The sequence below is a fragment of the Lucilia sericata genome, unplaced genomic scaffold (assembly GCF_015586225.1).
Source record: "Lucilia sericata isolate MDLA Ls3-8-SP2 unplaced genomic scaffold, ASM1558622v1 Contig000634F_arrow, whole genome shotgun sequence".
Lineage (NCBI taxonomy): Eukaryota > Metazoa > Arthropoda > Insecta > Diptera > Calliphoridae > Lucilia > Lucilia sericata.
In genome coordinates this window covers 141,141-166,772 of record NW_023994640.1, presented here as the reverse complement: position 1 = coordinate 166,772, position 25,632 = coordinate 141,141, and the positions used below count along the sequence as shown (strand labels likewise).

Sequence of the window (25,632 nt, the reverse complement as noted above, 5' to 3'; positions counted from 1 at the left end):
TAGTTGGCATCAAAATAATATCCTATTATATTTTAGCCTTAGAGTAGAATATTTTTATAGAGAAATCATGATACACAAATTTTTCTTAAAAACAATTTGTTATAAAGAAAAACCTGCTAAACTGAACTTTTTCTACACAAAAATCTGTTATACAGAAATTTTCTATAGAAAACATCTGTTAAAGCCTGTTTTGCTATAAAATATCCTGTTGACAGGATTTTTAGTGAAAGAAGTGAAACATCGGATTTCCAAAGGAAAATAGAATCTTTAAATAAACTCGCAATTTTTTGTGAAAAATCAATTTTTTAGAGAAAAAATGAATTTCTAACGAAAAATCGAATTTCTGATGAAAAACCAAATTTTAAGCGAAATTTTCTTATCTTACGAAAATATTTGTCAAAGGATTTTTAGTGGAAATTGGGAATTTTGTGAAAACTAGATCTTTAGTAAAACATCCAACAGTTTAGTTAAAATAAAAATTTTTAGTAAAATATATTCATTTTAGTAAAACTCAGATTTTTAGTGAAAAATCGAACTTTTAGAGAAAATTAAAATTTTTGCTGCTGTTGAATGAAGAATAGAATTTTCTAGTAATAAACCATCATTTTCCTTCAAATAAAATTTCCTTTTTGAATTTGTTTGTTTTTATTTTAGCAAACTTAAAAAAAGTACAAAATAAGCAGTTACAAAAAAAGTAAAATTTAATAATACATAAAAGGTTGCAAGAGAGTAATACAAAAAATAAAAAGTTTAATAAATAAAGGAAGATAAAATAAATGAACATTTTTTTAATCAAAACATTTTAATAATACAAATAAATATCAAACAATTGTTAATGCAACTGTTTTATTTTGTTTTTTTTTTTATAATTTTCTTGTAATTTATTTTGTAGAACAAATTTGCTTTATATTATTTTAGAATACACATTTTTAAAAGGTTTTTTATCAAAAAGTTTAATTTTTCAATTGTTTTAATGTTTTTGTTGTTGAGTTGTTAATGATGATTATAGTTAGAAATAGCAAATAATGTTGTTTGTTTTGATTGATTGGCATACATAATTTGGGGGGTGTGTATTAATGAATTTTTGTTTGTTTTAAGTTAAAAAGATATGCTGGTTTGAAGCAGCTTAAAACAGCTTATCCAAGGCTATCAACACAGACAGTTTTCAAAGTCTTGCCGGAAATGGTGGTCTTGAATTGTTCGGGTACAGGCAATTCAGTCTATAAGTTAAATAAGAGAAAATATTTTAAATTAATAAAAAATTTCGCATAAAGACATTTTCATTTAAACTTACATAATCTCCACTGTCTTCGGGCAACATAATATTCATCTCCGATGATTTGGAGCTGACAATCTCAACGCCCAATGATTCCTTAGACAAATACATTTGGCAACCATCGGTTTTGTCAATGGAAATGGTGGGTACAAAACCCAATACTTGCATCTGAACCGATTGGCAATTGACAAATTCAATTGAGGCCACCACAGAGTCGAATACCAAAGAACATTTCTTGCAGGAGTCCAAAACAACGTTGTTAACTTTGCCCTTAACGGTCAAAACGGAACCTTCACACTTGAACATGTAGACCACATTGTTCATTTCAGCATTCTCCACCAATAGACTGTTGTTATTCTTCTGGTATTCAATCAGCCATTTCTTGCCATCGCGAGTGAAGACTGGATCTTTAACTACAGGTGCGGCAACTGCTGGTTTGCTAGACGAACCAAATTGTGTGGGTGTCTTGAAAGGAGCGGGGCCAGTGCGTAAGGTAGGATTTTTATGAGTTTGCATATCAGCGGTTACTTTCTTCAAGTCTGTGGATGAAAGGAAGATGTTAATTATTTGTTTTAATTTTGCCACCATTTATCAAACCTACTTTTAGTAATGTTTTCGCCTTGATTGATTTCAGCAAACAAAGCACTACGATCATCGGGTCCCTCGCCCAAATTCATGTTGGACATATCGAAAGTTGGTGGTGGGGGTGGAGGAGGACAACCCATGGGTGGTGGTGGTGGTGCAGCACCGCTGGCAGGAGCAGCACCCTTGCCAGACCATACTAACCCAGTAGTATGATATTGCTTGATATATTGTTGCAATTCAGTCAAGGTCTGCACCCAGGCACGAGCCCATTCAACATGTGTGGTGTCCTTTTCCTTCCATTCCTTCAAGACACGGTTGGTATAAAACTGACCGGCATCATTCATTTCCTTAACATGGGGACCAGGTGTAGGAGACTAAAATGTAACACATTTAATATACAATTCTAAGATTTAGCTAGACAAATGCTTACCACACACACCCAACCCAAAGCGGGAATACTTTCACTTATAGCCGACAAATGATTGAAAAATTGTGAAGCACGATTCTTTTCACGGAAGTCCTGTATGGCGGTAATTTGATCCGATGTGGGTTTCAACAATTCCATTTGCTTGCTTTGATTGGGCTGAGAGCATTGAGTGGCCAAAGTCACATATTGGAGTTGGGCACTAAATAATTAAATTGCTTTTAGTATTTAAGTCATTTTTATGTAAAATATGAAAACTTACTCAAAGGCCTTTTTAACGAATTCAGCATGTTTGGCCACATCACCGCCAATTTTAGCCGACAAAGCTAAATATTGGCTCAAAGGACCAGCCATAATATCTTGAAAACCCAAAACACTCATATTGAGTTCTAGTGGTGGAGGTGGTGGCGGTAAAGATGAAAAATCGTCTAATACGGTAGGAATATCTTCAAGACTATTGTCTTTTGGCAGCTGATTATGATGATTATGCACTAAACTATCACTGCGACTGCTGAGACTATGACGTTCGTTGATTTTACCCAAAGACTCCTCAATACGTTCGATACGCTGATTAAGCTTAACCGTTTGTTCAGATACTGACAAATTTTCCACGGGCACGGGCGGCAACTCAGTTGTCTCTAAATCGAAACTAGCACGTTTCTTTTCCAATACACTATCGAATGTACGATTGGCTATTTCCAATTCACGAGCACTAATAGAGCGTTCCAAACGTTCTACAAGTTTCTCTAGGCGATTTACCAAATGTTCAAGATTTTCCGCAACCGAAGGTTTTAAATCAGGATCACAATCTACAGATATAAACAAAAGTTTACGTTAGGTTTGTTGGAATTTGTAAATATAAATACATAGATTAATAGGGATTTAGTTGGAATAGATAATAGTCATAATTTAAAAATAAAATCAACAAGGTTTTTGTAGAAAAAAGTGCAGTTGCTAATGAGTATTAAATAATAATACAATTCATGCAGACTGAGGTAATAAAAATACATATATTGCAAATATATTGTATTATATTATAAAAAAGGAATAATATGGTTTTGATGATAAAATTATATTAACATTTATTCGTGATGAAGTTTGTGTAGAGGCAGAGTAAAAATTTGTGAAAGCTTAGAAAGTAAAACAGTGAATTTTTGTTACATATCGTAACTAATAAAAGTTAGAAATAGATTTTTAAACATAAAAGTTATTAAGAAATAATTTAAAAAGTATTTTATCTAAAATAACTATAACGAGTGCAGACAGAACTATTTTTGATTCTTCGTTTCCCACGGCAATTAGATTTACGCAAATTTCGAATGGGCCAAAGATTGTCAACTCTTCAACAGCTGTATCATCTGGAATTTTTTTTACCAGGGAAGAACTTACAGCGGAACTACAAAATAACAATGCCCTTACTTCGTTCTGTGGAACATTGTTGTGATGACAATTTCGTAGAACAATTTAGAATGCGAACAGTCATTCCCTAAAACTAATTTAGACGCGAGCTGCTGTTTTCACAGCCAGTTTGTAGAATGAATCTTAACTCTATAAAGCTTTCACAAAACCAATTCCAAAGTTATTTTTCGAAGAAAAATCTTAGCTCTCACGCCAATGTTGAATCGATCTAAAACTAGTTGTGATAAAATAATGAAATATTTTTTTGTAAATTTTCAAATGTTCATTGGGTTATTATCAACATTAAACTTTCATATTTTTAAATTTTTGGACAATAGCCACTAAGAAAACAAAAAGAAGAAGAAAAAATATAAACCCACTAAAACAAAATGACGATTGTAACAGTTTCTAACACCCACACACAATTTTCATTCAATTTTAAAAACGCCACACTCGGTTTTCTTAACAAAACAAACAAATTTTATAACAAACACATAAATATTTAGCCAAAATATATAAAATTATTAAGAGATCTAGAAGAAATATTAAAATTTAAACAGTTACAGCATGATTTAATAAAACATGGCACTTTTCTTATTTATATTTCAAAAAAATTTTCCACAAATCACTGTTTTTTAGAATTTAGTTTACCTGGATTTTGACAGTTTTTTATATCGTGTATAATTAAGGTACGGCCACAACATTTACCAAGTGTTTGACCCATTAACGTTTATAGACCTAGAACCAGCAAAACGTTCTATGGTCTGGTCAATTTTTTTTTATAATAATAAATTTTGAAAAATAGTTCTTTACAATTTTATCTAAACACTGCATTCACTATAATTAATTAAATAAAATATAGTAGCTACTTTTTTGTAGAAGAGAAAAAAGTTGTAATTGAAAAATATTTAAAAAATCTCGTCCATAATATGTTAACGCTACGGCTGATTCATTATTATTGTGTATATAAAGTTTTTACACAGAATACAAAAATAATAATTGTTGTATATTTTATAAATAAATATGTATGTACAAACATTTACTATATAGATGTATTTAACTTTGTATATAAGTATTGGTACATTGTTATTGTTTTTTTTTAGTGTGTTTTAGCGGCATTTGGTCGTCTGTTCGTCATTCAGTCACTGCCAGTAATAATTATGGGTAAAAATACAAGTACATATACAATACAATAATAATGTATGTACATGATTATAACAATTTTTGTTTTTTTTTTTTTTTGTTAATATTTCTTTTTTTGGTAGTAATAAGTAATGTTGACAAAAAATAACAACAACTAAAACACCAATAAATAATTCATAAACAAAAAATAACTTTTAATCCAATAAGATTTCGTTAAAGTAGAAACAAAGTGTCCGTGTATAGAGTTTATATGTGCCGGTATTTAAAGCGTTTTTTTTTTCGGAAAATTAATCATAATGAAAGAGTTTAAAGTTTTACCAAGAAATGTCTCATAAAAAACTTAATACTATTGACTTTTAATATATTTTGTTATCGTTATTGTGTCATCACCACAATTACTTTATGCAGGGAATTGCTAAGCACTTGATTTTTATTTTTTTTATATTTATTAAAAAACTATAAGATTTTTTTAAGTTTCAAAAATATATATTACGTTTATTTTCTAGAACTGTTGTTTTCAACTGTTAGACAGTTTTAAAATTTTCTATCGCTAATAGTGTCGCACAGAAGAAAAAAAAAGCTTTTTTTGAAAGCTGTTTTAAAAATAAATTATTTTATTTTTGTTTGTTTTTAGTTCTGGAATTATTTATTTGTCTTTTAACTTAAAACAACTATAACAGTTTAAGCAAATTTTGTTAATATTTAAAAAAATGTAATATTTTTTATTAACTGTGGCATCAAGTAACTGTACACTTCCCTTAAGGTTTTAATTCTATAAAATTTTTGTTAAAAAGAGTGTAACAAAAAAGTTATATGAAAAAAATTCTTAAAAAAATAATATAAATTCTAGGGAAAATTTATAGAACTTTTTCTAACATAATTAGTTGTAGAATGTTTGCAAATAGATTCTTAATACTAATAATGACATCGTCATTACTTCTAGAATCGGTTATTCAGAACATTTTTTAAATAAAAAAAAAAAAATAGTTGAAAAGCAAATTCTTCCAAATTAATCTGTTATACAACGGTTGCAAACAGAATCTGATCAGATTCCACAACTAATGATGTCACCAGTACTTTTGCTACTACTTCTGTGGACCATTGTTTAAAATATTATTATGGAATCAGTTCTTTGGTACTAATTATAGATTGGTTTTACGCTTATTCTTTAAAAGGCTCCTAGAAATCCTTCCTAGAGTGACAATTTTAAACAAAATTGCTTCTAGAACGGCTCTATAGATTAAATATTGACTCTATTCATCGACCCTGTTCTGAAGGTGACAATTATTATTTCAGTGTGTACACTATTATGGACACGTTTCATTATTGATGTATGTGTTGAATTATAACGTGAAAAACACGAATTAAGTTTTTCATTGTTATTTATATTTGCATTAGCCACGACTATCAGTAGATTGAGTTGGGGTTGAAGTAGATTCTTCAGCTTTATCATTGTTTTGACTAAAATCATTTGTATCTTTCGTTTGTGCTTCGAGAGAGTGTGTTAGCGTATCAGCATTATTTGTTATCGTTTCTACTTCATCGCTACTATTTTGCAAACTATTATTTGTTTCTGCCAATGTTTTTCTAGAACGGTTCTATAAATTGAACATTGACTCTAATCATATACTCTGTTCTAGAGGTAAAACTCTTTAACAGAATCTGTTGTGAGTGTGAAAATTTCAAAGAAATATCATTGATTAATGAAATTATTCCATAACCGTTGTATAGATCCTTTATTATTACAGAAACTATTTCAGAACTGTTCTATGGATTTATAAACTGTTCTCTAGATCGTTTCCATAGAAATACTAATTCCAAAGGAGACAATTTCAGATAATAATGATTTTTCGAATAACGAACGATTAACAATGATAATCCAACCGCAAACTTCCTTTCTACATCAAAACCAAATTCGAAGGAAACTTAAAACTGTTTTAGAAACGATGTAAATTTCAGAAGATAGAATAGACTGAAGAAATACATATAGAAAAACATAAAATTTGTAAACACCCTGTCTTATTAACACTCTATTCAATATGTATTAGTGAGAAAAAAAGTTTAAATTTATTAAATAACAAATAAACACAATTGGCGATAAGATATAAAATCAACTTTGATGTGACTACGGCAAAAAAAAAACATGCAAATAATTGAAAATGTGACTCACACAATAATAAAAAGTGAGATTTAAAATAATGACAAAAAAGAGGAATGACAGCATTTCCTCTACTTAAAAGAAACAAAAATAAAAAATGCATAACTAAGTAAATTAAACAATTAGAAATCATAAATTTATTATGATTAAATTAATAATTTCTTACAATAAGAATTACAATAATGACCACAAAGTTTGCACTAATAATAGAAAATAAAAATTTCTTTTGAAGTATTAGGGGCATCAATAAATACAAACTAATTTATTATTTTATTCGTTTGCCCACCTTTGGCAAATCATAAAAATAAAATTTTTCATTTCTAAATGGACAATGAAAAAAAAAACAATCACAAACATCATTAAACAAATGAAAATTTATGAAAAATTAAAAAACATTCATAAAGAATGAAAAAGTTTTATTGATAAGAAATAATCACCTCCCCCGCGTTCTGTTGTTGTCTGTATATCAGCATTACCCACAAATACATTCGGTTCAAAACGTGCATTATGCTTGACAGCAGCTTGTGCTGCACATAGTAAATCTTTATAAATACGTTGACGTTTTAATTCTAGCTCATCGCGTCCAACAGGTGTAACTGGTGGTTCAATACAACCTCTAGGAAATTTATGTTTTTTTTATTTATAATGTAGGACTTTGTTGTAAAATTATAAATAATAATAAAGTTGTAAAAAGGATTTTAAAAGAAGTAGTAGAGGTTTAACACTTGATTGAAATATAAACATTATATAAACTAGCGGACATTTTCTTTTGTCACATATGTAGCATGTATGCCGTTAGCAGTACAAAAATGGTTTATGATACTTTATTACCATAATTAAAAATATATGCAGCAGACATTTGATAAATGTATAAGAATGGTCAGGGAGTGTCGTCAGGGTTTGCATATGTTGTAAAAACAAGAAAGAGTCATTAAGGTCATAGTATAAATTTATTATCATTAATTAATAAAAGACTAATATGTTCGTTATCGATAATCTCAAGAACTACTGAACCTATGGAAGAAATTCAAATATATGTATGTACAAAATCTTCGAAAATCACCGGGGATTCCAAACGTCATATTAAGCTCTTCTACTGTAATTTAAACTTTTCCAATTAGTTTATAGACTAGCCAAAAGACTAGTACATAGACTAGAAAATTGTGACGCCAATAGACTACTATATTAGCAATAGACCAATTATATCAGCCAATAGACTATTTTATAGGCTAGTAAATAGACTAGTTCATAGGCTAGTCCATATATTAGTCCATAGACTAATCCATAGACTAGTTAATAGATTGGTCAATAAACTAGTACGAAGACTAGTTAATAGCCTGGCCAATATACTTACTATTCCATAGACTTGTCCTAAGGCTATTCCATTGACCCGTCTATAAACTCGTCCATCAATTAGTCAATAGACTTGTCTGTAGCCTAGTCAGTAGGCTAGTCGATGGACTAGGCAATAAACTAGTCAGAAGTCTAGTCAATCTACTAATCAGTAGTAATCAGTAGTAATTATTCTACTGAGTATGCCAGTCATTAGACTAGTCAATAAACTAGTCAATTGGCTAGTCAGTAGGCTAGTCAATATACTATACTAATCAGTAGGCTCTTCAACACACTAGTTAATAGAGTAGTCAGTAGACTAGTCAACAGACTAGTTAGTAGACTAGTCAATAGACTAGTCATTAGACTAGTCAGTAGGCTAGTCAACAGACTAGTCAGTAGCCTAGTCAATAGACTAGTAGTCAGTAGGCTAATCAATAGACTAGTCAGTAGACTAGTTATTAGAATAGTCAGTAAGCTAGTCATTAGATTAGACTGGTGATTAGTGTTCTTTAAAATTTTAAATTAGTCCGCCAGAAGGCGTCCTGATATTACATTTTAGTCAATTACACCTGAACCACTAAATCGTTTATTTAAAAGTTCTAGGAGTATATTAATTCTTATGGGGAAAGTGCTTCAGGCCAAACATTGGGCCAGTAACAAGGACTGGATTCTGCTAGTTTTAAACAATTCAATAACCAATAAGTTTAACATTATTTATGAACACCGAGGTAATAGTTTCATTAATATTTCTCTTTTAAATTTGCTCCTCAGAGACAAAAAGTCTACTTCATCAAAATCGAATTCCGTTTACTGTTATTAAACTTTAACGATAAGTGTTAAGAGAGTTGTATGGAGGGGAATAAAACAAAGGGGAAAACAAACAAATTAATCAAATTCAAAACACAGGAACAGAAGAAAACATAGTAAGAGAAAACAATTTTAATATTACACATCATTAATCCGTTCATCGTTAAACCATTCGGGTAAACCATGAGCATACGCCAATGATTCCGTAACAACATCATCATTGTCAATATCACGTTCCAAATAGGGAGCACACATACTTTCTCGTTTAGGAGGTGGCACAGAATCGGAGAAAACGTCATCTTCTTCATCGCCCACAGAAGAAGTAATGGGTACTAGAATTGGTAGCAAAGGATCTGGTTCTATTATTTCAGTGTGTACACTAATGTTGACACGTTTCTTAATTGATGTGTGTGTTGAATTATGACGTGAAAGACACGATTTAGGTTTTCCATTGTTGACGGCATTTGCATTAGCCTCTCCACGACTATTAGTCGATTGAGTTGTTGTTGAAGTAGATTCTTCAGCTTTATCATTTGTTTGACTACAATCATTTGTATCTTTTATTAGTGCTTCGGTAGAGCGTTGTGTTAGCTTAACAGCGTCATTTATTATCGTTTCTACTTCATCGCTATTGTTTTGCAAACTATTATTTGTTTCTGTCAATGTTTTACAACAAATAATTTCCGCATCATTTGCTAGCGTTACATTGTCACTGTCAACTGTAAAATTAAACAAGCTTTGTTGTTGATTGCTTGGAAATTATTACAGGATTTCTTTTTTTTTTTTAAACAAGACATCAAATAATATTTAAATCAAGACAACAAATAGAAGAAAGAAAAACTCAAATAATGCTACAGAGAAAATGTCTAAAAGATTTACAAGGTCCTTAAATGCTGGTTTAAAAATTTAATTCCAAGACCTTGTAAACTATGTTTGAGAATAGGTTGCCTTAAACATTTTTAAACATTTACTACTAATCATAAATTTGGCCAATATTCAATTAAAATACACATATACAATTTAGAAGAAAAAATTAAAAAAAAATAAATAAAAATATAGCAAAATATTAAAGAAAAAACAATACCATTTGTTTCCGTTGTCCTAGTAATAACGGCTTCATTTGCTACTTCAACTTCTTCATTCGCTGTCTTCGTTGTTGTTGTGGTCGTTGATTGTGCATTAATGTTTTCCGCTTCCTTTAGGGTTTTTTCAATTGCTTCCGTTACAATAGTTGTCGTTGTAATATTTTCATTTTCATTTAATTTATCTTTTTCGCTATTGACTGTTTCAACTGCTGTTGTATTGCCATTTTCTTGTGGTTGTTGTTTTTGTTCGTTATTTGTTACACTATCTGTCGTTGTTTTACCATTTTCTATGGTAATCGTTGGTATTATAAGTTTTTTATTATCACTTTTTGTCGATGCATCATTTTGCTGACTTATTTCTTGTTCTTTTGCGTTATCTTCATTTAATTTTTTCGATTTCTTGGAACTTTTAGGATTTGCGCGACAACACGAAAACATTTTATTTTTATAAATTTATTTAACTTTAACTATTATAATACGTTATAAGTCTTTAAAAAAAGTTATGCTTTTCTTTATCTAAATTTGATAGGAAAATATTAATTAATTAAAAAAGGTTTGAGTTTGTAGGTGGGTTCCCATAAACATAAAAGGAAAGTCGCTGCTTTGCTTTCATTCACATTATGCTGAGATTGCTTTAAATTGACACTTGAAGACACTCAAGAACTCTTTGAGTTAAAAAATTATGAAAAAAATTATTTATTATTAACATGCGAAACCGTAATCAGGTCAATTTTAAGAGTGAGGTAAGGGTGTGTAGCTTTGCTTTTATTTAGAGTATTTTATTTCAAAAGTATTGCTTGCTCTCAGACATAAACTAGTAAATTTATGATGTATTAATAGAAGCTTTTTGTCAACTCTTAAAAAGTGCAACCAGCCAATATGTTTTAATTAGATAAAAGTGTTTATATTATCCCTACATCTTTTTACAACTCACATATTTATTTAAAGCAATATTAATTTTAGAATAAAGCTTTGTTATGAGTAATTCATGTTTTAATTAAAAAGATTTCATTATTTTAATGCTCTGACTGTACATAGTTTTATAACATACCCAACATTGGGTAGTTTAACAAAGATTAACTGTTTTCTTTCAACAAACTATTTTGCTGTACGTTTACAAAGTTTTTATTTTTGCCATAGAATGAAACTCAAGCAACCATGACTTAAAGTTAAAAACAAATTTAAACAAATATGTATATATGAATAAATTAAAAGAAATTCTAGTATGAATAGTAAGTAGCTTAAAAACAAAAAAAAAAAACTCTAATATTTGACCAAATAAACTATTTCCGCATGGTATTATTCACTTGTTTCTCTGTACATATACATTTTTTTTATTCATACACAAAAGTATATAGATAAAAATTGCATTAGATTTTTTTATGTTTGTGCTCAAAAATTTAACATTTTCGTTGTTGATTTTTTAAGTTATTATAGTAACATTATTATTTAACAATTATGTTAAAATATAAACACTTTATAAGAATATTTAATAAATTCATTTGAAAAAAAAGGAAAATCCTTTAGAAGAGAAAACTTTTATATAGAAAATTCACAGCATTAAAGTTAAGTGGTTGAAGTATAACTGACTGCTACTACCAGTTACACTTGTTATAAATACATATGAATATTTTGTATACATATACAGAGGCACTTGTCACACACACACATGCATACACACTACAGAGAAGGCAACAACATCCTTGTTAGGATACAATTCTCACTGACTGTGCGAATAGTCAGTGTAATACATATAGGAAAATATCTATATATGTTTGTATATATGTATATATAAGAATGTATATGAAACTAGGTCAAGCCGGGACAACAAACGAAACAGCAAATAATGTTCAATGTGAAAAAAAACCGGGTGAAAATAAAATGAAAGAAATAAAGTGGAAGGAAAGAATCATACATACAATAATTGTAAAATTTCACGTGGCAAAAAGGAAAACTCAACTGAAATGAACTCTTTATAGAATATAACACGCCCAAAATTTGGGATTAATACAAATTTAATTGTATATAATTTATTTGGCAACAGTTAGGGATTAATAAATAGCAAAGGTTATGTTAGTTTTATAAATTCTGAAAGTTTTCAAATATGTAGTTTTCAGGAATACTTTATAAAACATTCTTTATCCTTCCTATCTTATAAGTGAAAGTTGATCTGGTCGTATACTCGCTTAATATTAGGATGTGCTTTTAAAAATCACTCATACTTCCTGTAAACCTCAATATGTACAAAGTTTTTCTGTATTAAGGGTGGTATGAGTAATTTTAATTATTTTAAAACACTAATATCTAATTAAAACTTATGTAGCTCAGATACACAAAAGTAGAAATAGTAAATTTGGTTTAATTTATTTCAAAATAGTATGTTAATTAGTGCCTAATCAATACTGATTCTTCTCAAGATAATTGAATATTCGCCCTGATATTCAAAGATTTTCAACTTAGGGAGAGAGATTCACTGTTACGATAACAGATTTGTTACAACAACATCGGATTTCTAATCCTAGGAATTATGACATATAAGCAAGATATGACCATAACGATTTCAGTTTGCATATCAACCTAACAAATCGACGGTAACCGCTTTAAGCATATTATGACGAAAATTGAGAAGACTTTAAGCAGATCTTTGTGCATTTATAGAGGAATTTTTAGAAAGAGAAGAGTCGGTCCTTCAGATTAGTAATGATGCTTACGATCTTAGAAATAGTTAAATTTTGTAGAATATCGAGAGGATGTTCTGAAGGACGAGTATTATCAAGAAAACTTTGAAAATAGGTAATAGTCTACCAAAATTATATAATCACCCCTATCGCCAATCAACATTTCACATGAAGTATGTTCCCTTTTCACTTTTTTCGTTCACTAACTCTTTTGTCGTGAAAAAATTCCCCTGTTGTGAAATTTGTTGATGGAATTTTGTAAACATTGAACAGCTGTTGCATACAAAATCAACTACTGTGAATGAATTGTTCACAACAAGTTCACGATAGCAATTTTCCCTTCGAGAGGAATGAAAATTTCCAGGAAACAAAAATGTCACTTCTATTGTAGATAGGGATGAATGTCTTATGATTCCGCTTATATAGTTACATCGGCATACTCTTAATCACAGTTTCATATGATGCAAGAACAAATTACTAAAAATAAACTTATTAAAATTATCGTTCAGCCTTTTACTAGCCGTAGATCTTGGAGAATTATGTACTTAGCCGATATAAAACGGATCAGATCGAGTTATTGCTAAGACTTTTCTGGACAAGGTGTATAGGCTTTCGGTAGAGGACTTTTCATGTACAAACGAACGAATCTTTGAAAATTACTTAGCCGATATTAAATAGATCAGATCGGGTCATTACTAAGACTAAAACATTACAAATAATGACTTACAAGCTGTGAACTTAAAAACGCTCTATTAGGTAGGTAGGTTGATAGGAGGATGTATACTACATCAAATCCGAAGAAATACACCTAGGCCACTATCGGGCCTGTTGTGCGCTCCAATTCAAGAAAAAAAAAAAAAAAAAAAAAAAAAAAAAAAAAATTGTTCACTGAATGTATTATTTTTCCATGTTCAGAAACTCAGTTTCCTGGACGTAATTCCTAAGAATCTTCCAATCGGTGTTGGTTAAGAATGTTATTTCTGGAATAACATCACTTCCAAGATACTTGGATCTAACTTCGACGAATGCCTGACAATGGCAAAGAAAGTGCTCCAGAGTTTCACTGTCCTCTCCACATGCTCTACATTCGTCTGAATTCGCACGTCCAATTTTGTATAGATGTGCTCGTAATCCTGTGTGTCCACTGAGAATACGTACCATCATACTAACCTCAGACTTGCTCATTTTGAGAAGATTTCTCGTCTTGCTCTCATCAGGGTCACCCCATAGAATCTTTGTGGTTCTACCCACCGTTTCATTATTCCAAGAGGCCTTATGGGATTCTCTCATCCATATTTTTAATTCAGCTTTTGTTGCGTCGAATGGTTTTGCGTTTGTCAGGTTAACTACATCGAGCTCCCTTCCCTTTAAAGCTATTACATTCGCCCTTTCGTTGCCGGCTACTCCCGAGTGGCCTGGTACCCATATGATGTGAACCTTACCTCTGGGAGAGTATTCAGTTAAAGCTTTCTTACAATCCAATACGGTCTTAGATTTAATTCTATCACCTGATATCGCACAAATTGCCTTCTGGCTGTCGGTAAATATATTAAGCCCTGTGGGCGCCATATTTATTCTAATCCAATTTACACATTCCGTTATTGCTCGTACTTCTGCCTGGAAGCTTGTGTTATGATTAGGTAAACGGTGGTATATTTCTGTTTCTGGGTCTTCAATATAGAACCCCAGACCCACTTTGTCCCCTAATTTAGAGCCATCCGTGTAGCAACGGATTCCTACTGGTATTTGCTCTAATGTTCCGCTTGACCAAGACATTCTATCTGGGATTAGCGTTTCAAAGTTTCCGACATATTCAGTGTCTGGTATGCGATCAGGCACGTCCGATGAATGTGTATAACCTTCCAATGTGTCCAGTATACATTGATGACGTGTCCTATAACCGTTTTTGGCCAGTTCGCCTAAAGTAAAGAGCCGTTCGGCTGTAAGCGCCGCCTCATATCTTATATATGTTTCAATGGGTGGAATATCTAGCAACGTTTCCAGAGCCTTGGTTGAAGTAGTACACATGGCACCACTTATACCCAAGCAGCATGTACGCTGAACTCCCTGTAGTAGTTTGATATTACACTTTTTGTCCAAAGCAGTCCACCAGATTATTGAAGCATAAGCTAGAATTGGTCTAATTACACTTTTATAAAGCCAATTTGTCATAGTAGGACTAAGACCCCATTTCATGCCTATGGTTCTCCTACATATCGCCCAGCACCGATGTGCCTTGTTGATCCTATCCTCTATGTGGTGTCTCCATTTTAATTTCCGGTCAAGTATTACACCTAAGTACTTAACTTTGTCTGTCACCGGTATCTTCTTGCCCAAGAAGCAAGGTTCAGTATATGTAGAAATTTTTGTCTTTCTTGTGAAAAGACAGATTTCCGTCTTCGCCGGGTTAACATTGAGGCCTCTCGGTTGAGCCCAGCTCAAGGCCGTATTCAGAGCCTCCTCAGCTCTTCTACACAAGTAATTTGGATCCTTTCCCTTTAAAAGTATTACGACATCGTCTGCATAGCAGACAGGTCTAAGTCCTTTCTCGGTTAGGGTCCTTAGGAGGCTATTAATCGTGGTGACCCAGAGTAAAGGTGACAAAATGCCACCCTGTGGTATACCGCGAAATACCTTTTTCCTGATAGTTATATCGTACATCTCGCAGCTTATCCATCTGTTCCTTAGCATGTAGTTGATCCAGTTACGGAGCACCCGGTCAACATAAAACTGGTCTAGGGATTGGATAAGGGTATCAGTGTGCACGTTATTGAAAGCGCCTTCGATGTCAATGCATACTGCCAGTGTATACAGTTTGCTATCGAAAGATTCACTTATGTAGTGGACAACTTCATTTAAAGCGGTCTCCACCGATCGTCCCTTTACATAAGCATGCTGCTTATATTTAAGGTCATTGTATGGTATGCTGCTTTTAACCATGCTATCGACTATCCGTTCCAAGGTTTTAAGTAGGAAGGACGTAAGACTTATCGGTCGATAGGACTTAGGTGTCGCATAGCTAGGTTTCCCTGGTTTGGGTATAAATATTACCCTTGCATCCTGCCATTTAACTGGGGTATATGCCAATTTTAAGCATGCAGTGAATATCTGTGACAGATGTACGGAAACCAGTCCCGCCTCCATCTGCAAAAGTGCCGGGAAAATTCCATCCGGCCCTGCAGCTTTATAGGGAGCAAAGCTCTTGATTGCCCCTTTAACCATGTCAGTTGTAATAACTATTTCCGTGTTACCCTCCCCTTCCTCCAATATCGGTTCATCTATGTTATTCGATATACCGGGTGGGAAATGAGAATCCATTAGGAGTTTCATTGTCTCCTCCATATCCTCAAGCCTCCTGCCCGTGTCATCGATCATAGATTCCGGTTGGACATGAGTTTTGGATAGGAATTTTTTTATCTTCGATACCTCATTTACGCTATCTACCTGTTCACAGAAAAGTTTCCAGGAGTCTCGTTTGGCTCTTCGAACGATTTTCTTATATTCACCAAGTTTATTACGATACTCATCCCAGTATACTGCGGTCTTTTTACGCCGTGCCCGGTTAAATAGTTTGCGAAGAGTCTTCCCAAGGTTCCGGATCTCCCCAGTTACCCAGGGTTTTTCCTGGGCAGATCTCCGCTCTCGCAGAGGGCAGCTGTCCTCGAACGATTCAACCAGGGCACTTGTGAACGTTTCCACTTTGGCATCTATATCTTCTTTATTTCGACATTGAAAAGTGTCCTGACCTAAACGGTTCTTTAGTAAGGCCCCGAACATTGTCCAATTAGTTTTAGACTTATTCCGAAACTTTATCGGCTTTGGTGGTGGCCTTAGTATTTTGAATCTTATGTACCGATGATCAGAAAAGGAGTGCTCGTCCGAAACTCTCCAATCCTGAATTTCGTTTATAAGCTCTTCTGAACATATAGTTATATCTAATACTTCTTCTCTGATTCTATTGACGAAGGTAGCTTTATTACCTAAGTTCAATGTTATCAAGTCTTTAGTATTAAAGAAATCCATGAGGGCTTGTCCCCTGCGATTGGTGTTTGTACTACCCCAAGCTACATGATGCGAGTTGGCATCACAACCTATTACAATTTTCTTATTTTTCCTTTGTGCCTCTTCAACCAGTTTCATCAGATCCGACGTTGGTGGTAGGGTCGGAGAATCGAAAGGCAGGTAAATAGATGCAAGGTATATGTTGCCTCGACCTTGCTTCAGCACCGTTGCATCCGATGTTGATAATCCTGTTGAGAGGAGAAAACATAAGTTCTTGTGACATAAGATACATGTTCTCGGGCGAGATCCTGTATCAGCGTAGAAAAGTTGGAAATTTACGTGATTTAATCCAGAAACCTTGTTGCGAATCGTCCAAGGTTCCTGGATTAAAGCTATATGTATTTTACCTGTGTTGATTCTCTATTAAAAAAGAAAAACTTTGGGACTCTGGTGTTTCATACACGTAAATGAGGCAAGTTTTACAATGCAGATTCCCAGGTATTAAACTGTTATAAATCAAAAATTGATATCCAAAAGAACATTAATGTTGAGGATTGTTGAATATCTTTAAATTCACTTAATGCAAATACATATTTCTTTAAGAAATTATAGATTTAGACAAGTTCTTATACTTTCAAGCAGTTATAAATCGGCGGTATTGATACAATCTGATCAATACACATCTACATAAAGACGAAATTCAAATAATATAGTTTATTTTGGAACTTTTATTAAAAATAAATTCGCTGTATTTAAGTATTTTATAATTTTGTATACTAAGATCATTTAAAATGATTTAGTTTTAACAATTTAACCGTTAAATATACATACATATTTATTTATTATAAAATTTATTTAATTTCAAATTTTGAACATTTACCAAAACCTCCAAACTTGTTATAATAAATTATATGTTTTATTTAATAAAATAAAAAGAAAAAAACAAGAAAACTCTCTAGCATGCACAATAATTTTACACACGCGTTCACACTTTGATGATTTATGCAATTTCTCTTTTAATTTTTTTTCATTGCAATTTAACAATGTATTTGATAAAGAAAAAAAAAATTAAATTTCAAACACACAAAATACATATTTTCAAATGAAATGAAACAGAAACAAATACTAAATTACAATGGAATATTTACGACCAGTTGCGCATTTATGGAAAATGTGCAACAATAGTCGATTAACTAACAACTGGATATAGTTTTAACAAGTTTTAATGGAATGACCTAAACATTTTAGTTGTATGTTAGAGAGCACATTAGCTGATGGCAAAGCAGGAGGATTCAATTTTCCCCATTTTATTCAAAATACCATGAACATGATTTTGTTGTATTTTTTTTTTAAATAATAAATATTTTTTGTTAACAAGGCAAATATTTTTGCTGGTATAACTGGAAATTGTATTTATAAATATTTATGGTTAAAAATACCACTATACAAACTCATTATACAAATATTTTTAGAAATAAATATTTGTTTATTTGCATTTATAAATTAGATAGTTAAGAGATTGGTTTTCAATTCATATTCTAATTCTTAAAATGCTTTGTTATTTTTAACAATTTTGTGGCATAAGGTTTTTGTGTTTTTTTTTTAACAAAAATTTTGTTGTGACACTTTAAAGATCAAAGTTAATTTCACTTAAGTTTTTTTTTTAGATTATAGTTCAAATGTATAAATATAAATTAAGAACATTTACACATTTAACTTTCACATCTAAAGTTAATCTTTTAACACAACTTTTTTTTAACATTATTATATTATTATTTGTAAACTTTATTACAACTAACACTTGATCAAACTTCCTACATGTTTTCTTTTAATCCATTATAATTTAATATGTACATTATTGAACACTTTTTATTCAAATGTAATGAAAAACTGTGTGTTAAGCATACTGTAAGTATTTTAGGGGGTTAAAAACCAAATAAAATAAAAATTGTTTATTTAACAACGCGCCGTTTATATTGTAGCAGAAAATAAAACTTGTTTAATGCAAACGTTGAAAATGAAATGAAGCAAAAGTATATTTGAAACACGTAAATGGAAAAAGCATGTATATTTCTTTTTGTATTCGCACATTAGATTTCAAACAAAGATGCTGCTGACAGAGATGTTGTTGCTGATGATGATGATGGTGGGGTTTCGCACACCAACAGCTCATACTCTCGCTCTCTCCCCAGTTCATTAAAAGCTTATGCCGGCATATTAGAGTAGGAAGAGTTGGGCGTTGTGAGTACAAGATAATACCGGCTAACTGGCTGTCTGTTTCGGCTTGTAGGTGAGAAGAGAAAGTGTTAAAGTTGAAAATGACATGTGTAATGGAGATTACAGCAATAACTAATATGTTCATCATATAATGTTATTTGTTAGGGCATCTTAATAAGTCGTGTTAGCTTAATAGCAAAAAAAAACTGTTAAAGGGAACCACCAATGACACATATATTTAGTAAATATGTAAAGTTCTACATACAAACTCTAAAACGAAAAGGAGTCTGCGCCTTAGCAACTACTCTCTTCTGTTTAAGGAACAGGAAAACAAATATTAAATAAAATAAATGCAATCTTTAATTGAGAGTTCAGGCCACTGATTTTGAAAGGTGACCAACTTTTGTGAAATGGTTTTCTCAGAAATGTAATCAAATGTAAGCAAGAAAAAGGAAATCTTTAATAGGCTGTAAATTAAAGTTTAATTAGATACCATCAAAGCCGAGCCATAGCTATCCATTAACTGAAAAATAAATTATTATTCCTTTGTCAATCCTTTATATTTTTTATTTTTTAATTTAACTTTCATTTCCACTACAGCCGATTCTACAAACCAGAAGGACGCGAAGTTATGCGACACAGGTCTGTTAGATCCAATATACAGCGCACGTACATTCACTTCAAAACAATATTTTTCAATTAACATCGGACTACAGTTATCGATATATGTAAATGAAATTACAATTATCGCAAAATTCCATTAACGAAATTATTCAAATTAAAGTTACCGTTATCTTTAATTGTTAAGTAAAAAGTTAGCTAAGATTGCAAAAAGATAAAATAATAATTGAAATGCTTTTCAGTATTAAATAACAATGCAGCCAGCCATCAAGTTAAAATTTTAAAATTTTGTAAAATTAACAAAACTGTTTAATAAATTCAAAATATTATACATTTTAAGAAAAAAAACATGAATTTAGTTTTTCTTAAAAAATATCTTCAAACAAAAAAAAAAAAAAAATAGCGCATACGCTAAAAACCACACCTAACGTAAAATAACGAAAACCGCGTAATCGAGCGTAAATTAGAGACGTACGTATGTATGAATGAACGTTTAAAAAAATACTAAATATTTTTAGTTGCCAAAAACTAAAAATTTTCTAACATTTTGTTGAAAAATAAAACAAATCATCCGAAATGTTTATGATAAATAAACGGCTGTTTAGCCACAGACATACATACAAACAAACAAAAACATGCCAACACTCACTATAGCTATCCAACCCATACGTAATACAGGAAAAAAGACTAAATTCCAAAAAAGAAAAGAACTGCTTCCATCCTCATATACAAACAAATAAACATTTATGCGTACCGTGTTAATTCCTCCTATAGACAACAACAAAAACAAAACGCAAATTGGACAGACAGTTTTATTAGTAGTCGAATGTCCGACCGTTCGACCAAACGAACCCCACAAGATACATACATATGTATATAAAAAATAGTATAAAAAAATAAACAAAAAGCTTAATAAATAAAATAGACAATCATAAACGCTGCTCCAACATACCAACACCACACATTTTATATAGTTTTTTTCTTTTTTTTTTTTTTTTTGTATTTGAAGAGTATTAAAAAGCATTAAACTATTAATATCAAACACAATCATACATACACCACAACATACCACACCAAAAAAAATTTCAAGTTTGATTTTATTTATTTCCAAAAAATAGGGTTTAAAATACCATACAGAAATTAATAATAAAATACAGGTGCTTGGCCTTTTGGTACGGCACTTTAAAAGGAGCAAGAATCATGTCTAGATTACAAATCAGGCGAGGATTAATTAAAACTCATTAATAAAGTGTAATTTTGTCATACGCTTGACAATTATTTACACCTTTTTTTAAATGGTAGGTCGACAGTTATGAATGAATTTATAAGTTCATTTGTTATTTCTTAATGTTTATTATATAAACAATTCCGTTAATTTGTTTATTAGTCATTATGTTTTTGTGCGAAAGATAAACATAATACAAATTACTGATGAACTGCTTTGCACAAGATTAGTCATGTATTTTTTGAGGTATTGTATTTAAATTTATTCATCATAAATGCATTGTTTAGCCAACTAAATATTATTTTCAAAATGTTACACAAATGCATGAACTTTTTAATAGTTATTTGTGCCAGAGATTTCTGTGACGAGAAATTTTCTAAATATTAAGAAGCGTGACCACTACTAAAGCCAAAATTTTTATATATGTATGATGTTGCATTTGCAAGTGCTTAGTGAGAAAAAAAATTAAACAGCATGAAATCTTGTTTTCCATTTTATAGCGTCTAGTTCTCAATATTTTTGATTGTTTGCAAAACAACTTTTCTAAATTTATATTTACAGCATTGACGATTTTTGAGAATTTGATAACAAAGAAGAAATAAAACTGGTCGATTCCACCTACTATAGGACAATTGATTCCTCTGATTGATGAAGGTATGATGTTTCGAGTCTTTCTAAAGCATTGTAATAATATTTGATACTAAAGCAATAGAATTCCGATTGCTTTAGGATCAAACATTGGCCATAACTGTTTATGACCCTAAAAGCTGGGGTTTTACTCTCATTTCCTTTCAGATAGGTCAACAACTTAATTATATACACATATTTCACATTAATAAAGAATAAAACGTCGTAGGTGTCGGCTGATTATTAACTTGAATATTCACTTTGCATAAATAGCAGTTATCTCTGCCTGCACATTACTACAGTAATTAGGATGCATAAAAGAGGATTTAATTCCAAATATTTCAATGTAAAAACCTCCACCCATCCTTCCACTCCTCTTGGAGCCGTCAGTGTAAACATTTGTTACACCATTAGTTGAGTGGGATTCAGGTACTGAATTCCTAGCACGAACTCGGATATGAAAGCGTCTTTCGAAGTGAGGTTTAGGCTATAGTCTACATTAAGATGCAAGGATTCGAAGTGTTTAATTATTCGTGTGTGCCATATGCCTTTACTACCAGACCACAAACCACATGCGTTTAATCTGAATGCTGAATTAAGGGTCAGTTGAATAGCCATCAGGTCAGCTTGTAACCAGTTCATTATAGTTAGCAGAGCCTTCGTTGACGTCCTCCTCATTGCTCGCGTGATCAGGATTGCAATGTTTCGTAGGGTACGTTCGATGGCTGCACAATGAGAAGAGTTTTCCATTGCCTGCCACCTTACGATAACACCATAGAATAGTATGGGCTTAACAACTGCTTTGAAGATTTAGTTAATACCTTTAGAATTAACGCCAGCAGTTGGAACCATCCGCTCTCTTACAAGTGTAAATAACTAATTAGCCTTATTTATCCTGTTTTGGATATTCGTATTCCAGGATAGTTTACTGTCAAGGATCAACCCAAGGTACTCGAGGAATTTACCTGATATCACTACCGCAACATCGTCAGCCTAAGCGACAGTCTTAATTCTTCTTTTATCTAGATCATTTAGTAAGGTGTTCATAGCCACATTGCAGAGTAAGTTCTCATATTTGGAATGAATTTATTGAAATTTTTAATTTTTAAATAGTTTTTTTTTATAAAAATTAAATTTGGGTGAAAAAATTATTTTTTAAACTTTAATGAACTTTTTGAAATTTTTAGTGCAAATTTGAGTTTCTAATGAAATTTAAAATTTTAGCTATAAATTTCAGATTGTGGTAAAAATAAAATTTTTTGTGAAAAAAATCTAATTTTTATCAGATTTTTAATGAATATCGAATTTTAAGTGAAAATTTTCATTTAAATATATTTTTTTTTGTGAAAACATTAAGAATATAGAGTTTTCAATAATGAACACAAATATAATTGAACGAATTAATATGGTTAAAAATTTATAAATAAATTCATACATATGTTTACATCTCACTACTATGCAGATGTAATTGCACATGAAATGAACTCAAACAACATAATATAAGTTTTATCAATGTTTGTACATAATTGATGACAATCAATTAATTTCCCACATTAAACGAAGCAAACCAAGAACATATCATTCATTCATTAAATAACGAAGGTATAAATAAATAAATGGATACAAATATAACAAGAATATTAGTGTGTTTAAGAAATATCGTATTTTATATATATAAAAAAACTTACTAGAATTCGATTTAATAAAACCACAAAATTACTATAAATATAAAATATCAAAACCGCAAAATTACTCAAAATTAAAATGAACTGAAATTATTATTTGGTTTGTTGAAATATAGACCTCCCTAATGTATGTACGTATAAGTTTCATACATGCTTGTACGTTTATTGCTGCTAGCCAAAAAGGTATTTTTTTTTTTTTGCATTTTCATTTATTCAATCAATTAAAATTGCTAAAACAGTTTTATGTTTGTTTCAGTTAACAGTATTATAGTTGAATAAGGAAACTTGTTCACAGACCTGATACATAAATAAATGCATTTGCCCAAATAGCGAATGATGTTAAAAAGCCAATGACATTAATTTAATATGTTCAACTTAACTATATGTACATTCAAATGGAATATTATAAGGGCATTTTATTTATTGATGTAACTTACAATGAACCTAGTTTTAAATATAAAAGTGTTTGCTCAAATTGTTTTTCTTTGACTTTGTTCCAATGTTAAGAATAAATAATATTGAAGAATTATAAAATGAGTGCAAAAATTTTGTTAATTGTATTGGAAAAATAATTCATATACTTATTATATGGCAAAAGTATTATTTTGGTTGAATTCTTCTCGACATTCTATATTTGTCTGTCTATTTATATTTATTGTACAATAACAACAGATATAATTTATTTGTTTTTGCTTTTACTTTACTTCTTTATTTTTTTATTCCATATTTTCACAAATGTTATAAAACTGAAACCACAATGCACAGTGGTTGGCATTATGAAAAATATAGAAAAAAAAGAAACAATGTGAATAGTTTATGTGAACTTGATACTTTAAATGTAATAGATCATATTAATAGGTATGTGGCAATTTTATTTTTAATAATTACATTATAAAAAAGAAAATAAACTGCAAAAATGGTAGCGTTTTATTTTATAAACTCGTTGAGAACATGAGGTAAATTAACTTAGACACCAAGTAGATTATATTGAAACTAATTGAGGAAAAATTCAGAACATTGAAAATAAATAGTCACCTGGGGACTTTGAAAGACACTTATCACCCAGATAATTAAGATTTTAAATCTGAGGTACGACTGGTCTGTCCGTAACTAAACTCTGTTAAACAATATGGTTTTTGTCTTTGCTAAAGTACTATTTTCATATTGTAATCAATCGGGACCACAATCGTCAATGAATATAGTAAAATCTTGTATGAAAACAACAAACAAGAAAAATAATTTTCTCATGATATCGATAAAAGTTGAAAAGAATAACTCCATATTTAAGTTAAACTTTATTTTGCCCGACCTTGTAATGAACGAGAGAAGGGTCATACATTAGCTTTTGTTGATGACAAATCCACAATATTTTGGATTTCAAAGACAAACTAAAAATAGTAAACCACATCATAGAATGAGAAAATAACAAAAAAATAAAAACAATAATAAATAGAATGAGTCATAACAGCAAAAGGCTATTGGACTGCAACAACTACTCGTTCACATACCCAAAAACAACAATACAAACTGATAAATATGCTTATTATCATTAAACAACAAAATAAAAAAATAAGTTAAGAAATTTACCACGAATACACACGCATTTAAATTTTCTAAAAAGAAAACTGTATGAGATTCTTTGGCGATGAAGAAAGAATTAAAAATGGAACGAAGAACACAAAAAAATCGTGTGTATGTTACAAATGTAGAAAATAAACGAACAGCTGTCTCAAATCCGTAAACATCCGTTAGTTGGCATCCAATTAGAAACATTGGTTGGTTTTCTTGCTGTGGTACAAGGAAAGTTCATTTAGAAAAATGAAAAAAAATAATACACAACCACCTACACACAAACCAACCAACAACGTATGCATAATATACCTACTTATTTTATTTTTATCCACTTAAATTCATTTTCATCTTTCAAGATGCCAATTTAATAATAATATTGTCGCCTCTAATTTATTACAAAGACGCGCAGTCTGTCAATAATATTAAGGAAATTGCTTAAAGGTACCAACAAACAGCCACCACCCATAAATTTTTAGTGCAACAAACCTCCCCCTTTTAACCAAAAAAGCCGGCTTTTCCTATACTTTCTTCTACAACAACTTTTTTCCAATACATTTTTCATTTTTGCAATATGCACTTTTTTCTTGTTGATTTTTCTTCCTTGTTTTACAATGTAAATAATTTAAATACAACTTACCTTGATATATTTATCGTCAGGCAGGAGTTTTATCTTCTTCCTGTGATAATTTTTTTTAATAATTTTCACAATTAAGTAGATTTAAAAACAATTGAAAAATATTGCAAACGATTCGTCGAACAAGAAACCAACAACTGTGCAAAAAAGGTAATTCAGC

At 30.8% G+C, this 25,632-nt stretch overlaps 1 protein-coding gene across 5 annotated transcripts; it reads right to left on the bottom strand.

Annotated features, from left to right (window-relative positions):
- Positions 1-631: 631 nt before the first annotated feature.
- LOC119606901 (adenylyl cyclase-associated protein 1) lies at positions 632-25,632 on the bottom strand. 5 transcript variants are annotated; one of them, XM_037960557.1, is made up of 8 exons: positions 10,211-10,722; positions 9,269-9,845; positions 7,422-7,600; positions 2,548-3,094; positions 2,292-2,487; positions 1,878-2,235; positions 1,295-1,815; positions 633-1,220 (listed from the first exon to the last, which is right to left on the bottom strand). In XM_037960557.1, the coding sequence occupies exons 1-8, from the start codon at positions 10,647-10,649 to the stop codon at positions 1,137-1,139; spliced, it is 2,901 nt and encodes a 966-aa protein (XP_037816485.1). In that variant the 5' UTR covers positions 10,650-10,722; the 3' UTR covers positions 633-1,136. The 5 variants fall into 5 exon arrangements, with proteins under 5 accessions (XP_037816486.1, XP_037816489.1, XP_037816485.1 ...); XM_037960558.1 differs by lacking the exons at positions 7,422-7,600; positions 9,269-9,845 and adding an exon at positions 20,154-20,230 and having other exon boundaries at positions 632-1,220; positions 10,211-10,727; XM_037960561.1 differs by lacking the exons at positions 7,422-7,600; positions 9,269-9,845; positions 10,211-10,722 and adding an exon at positions 25,476-25,632 and having other exon boundaries at positions 632-1,220.